Raw genomic sequence first — 6,825 nt, 5'->3', positions numbered from 1 at the left:
AGTGTCTTCCTTCTAGCAGCAACAGATGAGAATGTAAATTTCATTCTCCACTCTTCAAAAATTTTACTCAACAAATTCAAAAATTGATTCAGTCAAATACCACGATATTTCCTACCGTTCTGGTGACCTAAAGTATTTAACCAGCACTGACCTAATGCTGGGTGTTACACTGGCATACAAAGTACAAGGAATTTTCAAGCTAAATAGTTTTCTGTCAGAAATGTCATTAAAAACTTAAATGGAATAGTAAAGATAATCGGGTCCTAAATAAACATCTGCCTTCTGGTTAGGATATTCATATAACATTCAAAGTTAAATCCCTGCTCTGCTTATTTAAAAGAGGGGTTTTTTATTGTTATTACCTTTGGGCTTGGTTGTGAACCTGAACTCTATTTTACTAGGTGCAATACAAGGACAGCACAAAAGGGCAACCCCAACCTCCAAGGATTCAGAGCAGTACATAGTATAACCATATTACCACTTTGCAGACAGCTTCAGTGCTTTTAAGAGATTACAGCTCCCAGCTGCCATTGCTATCCTGCTACTGGAGGTTACTGGTCTCTAGAAGTGGTAGTCATGAGTGTAATACCTCTTCCTTATCTACTGAAGTAGTCAGCAAAGTTAGCTTTCCACACTTTCAACAGCAATATAAATTAAACTTACTGACTTCACACTGAGGAATGAGGAACAAATGCACACTGCATTTACTGCATCTGCACCACTGGGGCAATAAAATGCAAATAACAAGTGGTAATGAACAAACAGCACTTTGGTCTCAAGCAGCCCGCACTACATTGACAAGAGTATCTCTGCCTACACTTTCAAACCAGAGGTGGATATAGCCAGGTGTGTATGTAAAGGAAAAAATGAAATTACATTGGTCAGTGAAAAGCATACTAGTCTCAGCAACCCAGCAATATGACTGCTGTTGATTTTATAGGCATAATAACAACAGATTATTGTTAGACAGAATTTGACAGATACTAATGAAATACCTCAGTGCAAGTTTATAAGCAGTTTATCCTCTTAGATCTCAGAAAAGTATCTCAAATGGTGAGTAGTTGCCTTTTCTGAAGGAGCTTTCTCTCTTATGTTATTAATGAGCCTATTCAATCTGTGTAAGTAAACATCCAGCAAGACCTAGGACTATGGTTTCTCCCACTTCAGCCAGCTGCCTTGACTACCAGACTAATGTCTGAGACACAGATGACTGAATTCACCAGAAGTCAAGAGAGCAAGCTTCAGTTATGGAATAACTGAGCAAATAAAATTGTGCTCTGTAAATTATCTCAGAATATCTTCCAGTAGCATACTCTAAAACACAAATAACATAGAGAGGGTCTCAAACTTGCCTCTAGCTTATGTTTTTCAGATTGCAAGGTATGCAGTAAATTAGAAAATTTGCTTAAAATAAAGTAACATGGAAACACCCATTTGGAGAGCATAAAGCCCACCAAATCCATATGTCTCACTTCTAATTAGCTGGATCTCAGTAGCAATTCACTAAAATTTCCTGAATTCCTTTCCAGGACAAAAATAACCAACTGGCACCAATCTCTAGGCACAAGTACTTAAGGAAAAGCTGGGCTACACAAAAATAGTCCTAAAGCATGTAGGAATTTGACAGAAAAGAAGTAGGATAGCTAACCAAGCTTTTGGTCATTTAGGGCTTTGCAGGTCAGCAGAGGAAAAGGGACTCTACTTCCCTGTGTACTCTGTTGACATTTTATTGGCAGACTGTGCAGACTATACTGGTAGGATGCCTTTTGTCAACTTGTTCCACTCAGTCCATGTGTCCACCTGACTCGTTTGTGCATTTGCAATGTCTCCTGTGAAGTTTGCTGAATGATGCAGTCTCCCCTTTATTTACTTTGTTTCCATTTCAGCATTTTGCTAGCCTGCTGTCAGGCAGGTTGTCTACTTCATAGTGAGTGACTGAGAAACCTAATTTCCCTTAGAAATTCATGAGGAGTTTAAAAAATTAGGAACCTGTGTTTCACATGTAACTGGAAAAAATAACTTGGAAGTGATCAGGTATTTCCTTCGAAGGCCATAAATATGAAACTGCTGGTTCCAGAGAAGATAGTTCCAAGGGATTCAGGGGGCACAGTGCTGTGGTGGCTCAGGACAGCCAGCATTCCTTGCTGAGTAACCCTGCTATATTCTTCACAGTCAGCCATTCCATAAGGAAAGCCATCTGTGGAGAACTAGTGGATATACTTGGACTGACTACAGTTAGACTCTGGGAACTGTCTGCTTTTGCACCTTTTTTTTGAAAGACACTAGATAAAGAGGAAGGAGCTTGCTTTCAGTATTTCAGGTTTGAAAGACAGAAGCTGAAGTGTTGAGTATTATAATTGCAACATTATTTCACTTCAGATATCAAATACCTGCAAAACTTTACATGAAATTAACATAAAATGTTTATTTCAAAAATTGTATAAACATTGTGTATAACAGCTAATTCAAGAACATCTTCAACAGCTTTTACTACTACAATAAACAGCTACTTAGTAACACAAGATTAGTTTATATCAGAGGTTGAAAGTACTCATCTAGACGTATATATACTCTCATAGATATTGAATTAATTCTCACACTGCTGTAAAATGATATTTCTGATGCAAGTGCCAATTTAGCAAGAGCATATCATAACATTTTCTGAAAACAACATATTTAGAACACAAATAAGAAAAATAAAAGCTGCATCTCAAAGCATATGTGCCTGATGAACATACACATGCTATTGCAGCAATTGCAATAATGTATTCTTACATGAAATGAAAGAAGATGAAATGCTTTGTACTTTAACTTAAGAAAGTACATTTGTCAAGGCTAAGTAGGAAAATAATTTAAAAGGAAGTCAAAGGTATTCAAAAGAATGTAAATGGCTTTGTATTTTGTAAGGAAGAATGAAAACCTTTCACAGAAGGAGACTGTGATGATCTCTGATCCTGTCCAAATGCAAATGGAAAACTAAAGTCATCTCCAAATGCATGAGAAGTCGATTCTGGGGGGAAGGGAAAGGCAAATGCTTCCTCACTTTCTGATTTCCCAAACAAGCTTCCTATAAGGAATACATATTATATTAATTATTAGATCAAGCCTTATCGAAAGAATACTTCATTCAGCATAATATGCTTTTTTAATAACATTGTACTCTCAACATCCCACTGAATGTCAGCCTTCCTGTTGTGTTTATTTCTGCACTAGATAGAAATGGTACTTCCAGGAGGGAATCTACGTAGAATGAAGTATGAAGTACTTGAATGATTTAGAACAACAAAACACTTCTGCAGGATATACCAGGTGAAATATTTTAAATACTAAGCAACAGAGGTCTTTGTAAACTGATAGATTTTTGCAGATTCTTTCCTCTCCAGAGAGCAATGCAATCAACCACTGAAATACTTGGAGAAACAAAGCTACAGACAAAAAACACTTGAGTTTTATATTTAGTGCCACAAAATTCACACACTTTTCTCTACAAGAGTTATATATGCATACAACCTCATATCCACTTCAAAAAAAGTAACTTTGCACTTGCAGCACCTCAAAAAAGTGGTGATTATAGTTCCCTTATGAAAGGTTTTGATCAAGAGCAAGTTTTGATCATACTGATATCATGAAAAATTGGCCCTTCATTTCAGTAAAGCCAGGATTTCACACAGAGGGTGTAAGTGTGCATGGCTTGCTTAGTATGACTGGAAGATACTATTTAAGTCTGATTCTCTCCTCTCTCATCTGTGCTGTTTTTACATTGTGTACCTCCAATAGTTTAATCTGATGGAAGTCAGTTTACTACTGACATTTTTTTAATCAAATGAAAACTTATTTTCATTTTAGTTGAGGGAGGAAAAAAACCCAACGGGTGTACTCTTTCTAATACTAAACTGGTAGCCTTAAGTTAAAAAGTAATGTTTACCAAGTACTATAGCTTTTTACATTAAAACAACTGTTCTTATTAGTGAAAAAGCTTCTTCCTTGCATCTCTTCTCAGTTTGCTTCAAACCCACCTAACACTATCCCTTCTTCTTTCTTTTTCTTTTTTTTTTTTCATGACATCTTATGCATTTGATGCCAAACATGCAGGGAAAGACTTAAACTAGACAAAACACAAATAAACACAATAAACCTCTGTACTACAGTGTCACAACTGAATATCTTTTAGACAACCAAAGGTTGTCCTGTTAAGCAGGATCATGAGCTTGTCAGTCACATAAGCACAAGGAGAGGACAGTTGGTATAAACAAGTACACCTGAGCTTCTGACTTACCAATATCCTTGTGTGGGGACAGAGGGTTCAAGTTTGCCACAGAATAACTTTCTTCTGTCTGAAATGTAAACAGCCATTTTATTTAACCAATTCAAAAGATAAAAAATAAGCTTTAATGCTGATACATATTAAGTCCCAGTAAATGTTAGCAGCCTTCACAAAATCTGCCTTTAAATGTATATACCAGACCTCAAAGCTGCAAGGTAAACTCTTTGATGAGATAGGTTTCATGATATTTGCTTACATCTGCAAACACACTCTTTCCATTCTTCCGGGGAAAAAAAAAAAACAGATTGAGAACAGACCAAAATCTAATGTGGCTTACTGCTGTTTTCTAAACTGAAAAGATTCAAAATTATTTCATTCTCTGACAATTTAGAAAACGTCCAAGCAACATAATTACTGCCTACTGAGTAGGACCTGATATTGCCAGAAAGAATAGCAGAATAACCACTCATCATTCTTGAAAAGAATTCCTAGGCTAGATTTATGATACTTAAGTCCTTCAAAACTCCCATCTAACTTCAGAGCATCCCAATGACTGCTACAGGCTGTAAATTCTTTGTTTCTGCCGCTGAACAGGCACAAAGTAACATGGGTTCTGACAGCACTAGGTGATTTGATACCTACCTCATTCCTAAACAATTCACAAACTACTCACCAGTGTCTTCTCTCCTATACACAGGTGATGCTAGGAGATATCAACAACATATATCTTGCCAAACACAAAATAATCCCGTGTTTTTCCTCTTCCTTCCTTCAATTTTTATCCAATAATCTCAAGACTGAGCACATACACTGAAATTGGAGATGGGTTCAAAACCCCTATTTGCATAACGAGGTTTTAATCTGCATTGCCAGCAGAGATACCTAACCACTACACTATGCACTGACACGTCTATCCTGAATATCCAATTATCTACCTATTAGCCCAGGAGAGTGAAAATTACTCTAGAGCGCTGTAGTTAGGGAACCTGCAAAGGAGAAGGAAGACCCGGATTCCACTCTCTGTTCCAATTAGTTGCCTATCTCCTCCATTAAAGTATAGTTTATCCATATCTGCTCTTCAGTATCCCTAATAGATAGTTTTCTTCCTGTTCTCAGTGTAAGTACCTAAAGTTTTGCATTGCAGTGCTGAACCAGAAGCCCTTTTGTGAATCTAGTCACAAAAGATGACTAGGTGAATTACATGAGATCCAATCTTGCCCATATGGGAAAGATTCATACTTGATCAGATGCCATCATAGGGGGAATTGCCAGGAAAGGAGATAAGCATTTTCAAAGGATATCAAGTGTAAAATTAAGCAAGCTAGTAAAAAAATTATTTGCTGCAAAGATAACCAGTCTGAAAAACCTCATTCACTATACATGCTGTTTTCTTAGAATATTTTGTTTTGTGGAAATTTAATATTCTCAAGTAGTTATTTTTACCTCATCAGATGAATTTTCTGCCCCAAACACAGATGAATCAAACAAATTAAAGCCAGGTGACTTCTGGGGTAAGTTCATGAGAGAAAAGAAAGCAGGAGATTTTGATGTTCCTTCTTCACAACCTAAATTGTGAATGCTGTTGAGACAGAGAGGAAGAAACTACGTTAATAGTTTTTAAAATTAGCCTAGATGGCTTCCCCCCCGTTTTGTGACTTTTTTAGATTCCCATAGCTTCCATCAATAAATGTTTCTTCTTACACAGAATGCGTAACACGACTCCTTAAAGCAAAGGGAGGTGGTATTCTTCGCAATTCCCTTCCCTTTTACCAAAAAAACTGTTTAAAGATAGAAATTAGTGTAACAAATACAACTGCAGAAAAGACAATTTTAGCAAAGGAGCTACAAAGAACCCGTGTCTCATATTTCTAAGCAGAGTCTCCCTCTTTCAAAACAACTTCAAGTGGAAATGATACTGTAAAAAGAAAATCTAATAAATTACCTAGCATAACTCAAAAGAAAATTTGAATATAGTATCTTTCAGAAACACCAGAAACGCTTATACAATAAACATCAATACAACTTTGCTCAAAATCGAAATAAAAGATGAAATCATACAAATCAAATGGAGGCGTTTTAGAGAACTGGGTTTTCTTCCCCTTTGAGTCAGGTGTTCCTACAAATTTAGGTGTTTCAGGTGCTCTTAAAAAATGTCCTGCACTTTCTTCTGCTGTGTCAGGATTATCTTCATTTGACTGAAAACATGTGTCTATGTCCTATTAAAAAGAAATATACAATAATGTTTATGGCATATAGAATTTCCAAAAATATCATTAGTCCATTTACCTATATTCATTACATGTTTTAGGGTTAGATAATTATTTTTATTCTCATGAAGGTAAAAGGATTTTAACAAAATTCTTACAGTGACATATTCACCATACTTAAAACTGTAACCTTCATTTATCTAGTTTAAAATTGACTTATTGTGAATGAAACTATATATGCAAATTTTCACCCCCAAAAATAAAGAAACTCTTTAAGTGACTGAAAACACATTTTTAATAAAAGAACACTTTCACTCTAAAGTATGTCTTAGCATAATGCTTAAAGTCACACTG

General features: G+C 36.0%; 1 protein-coding gene across 1 annotated transcript in view; it reads right to left on the bottom strand.

Moving 5' to 3' along the window:
- Positions 1-2,873: 2,873 nt before the first annotated feature.
- Positions 2,874-6,825, bottom strand: part of C5H14orf39 (chromosome 5 C14orf39 homolog) — a 29,989-nt gene continuing 26,037 nt past the window's right edge. The window contains exons 14-17 of the mRNA XM_026849223.1: positions 6,323-6,480; positions 5,708-5,843; positions 4,277-4,334; positions 2,874-3,067 (exon numbers count right to left, since the gene is read on the bottom strand). Of these exons, the coding sequence (XP_026705024.1) occupies positions 2,874-3,067; positions 4,277-4,334; positions 5,708-5,843; positions 6,323-6,480 (546 nt within the window). The remainder of the gene's footprint in view (positions 3,068-4,276; positions 4,335-5,707; positions 5,844-6,322; positions 6,481-6,825) is intronic.

Source organism: Athene cunicularia (genome assembly GCF_003259725.1).
Source record: "Athene cunicularia isolate RWA chromosome 5 unlocalized genomic scaffold, athCun1 chr5_part1, whole genome shotgun sequence".
Classification (NCBI taxonomy): Eukaryota; Metazoa; Chordata; class Aves; order Strigiformes; family Strigidae; genus Athene; species Athene cunicularia.
The sequence above is the reverse complement of the archived record's forward strand: the minus strand, read 5'-3'. Positions and strand labels throughout refer to the sequence as shown.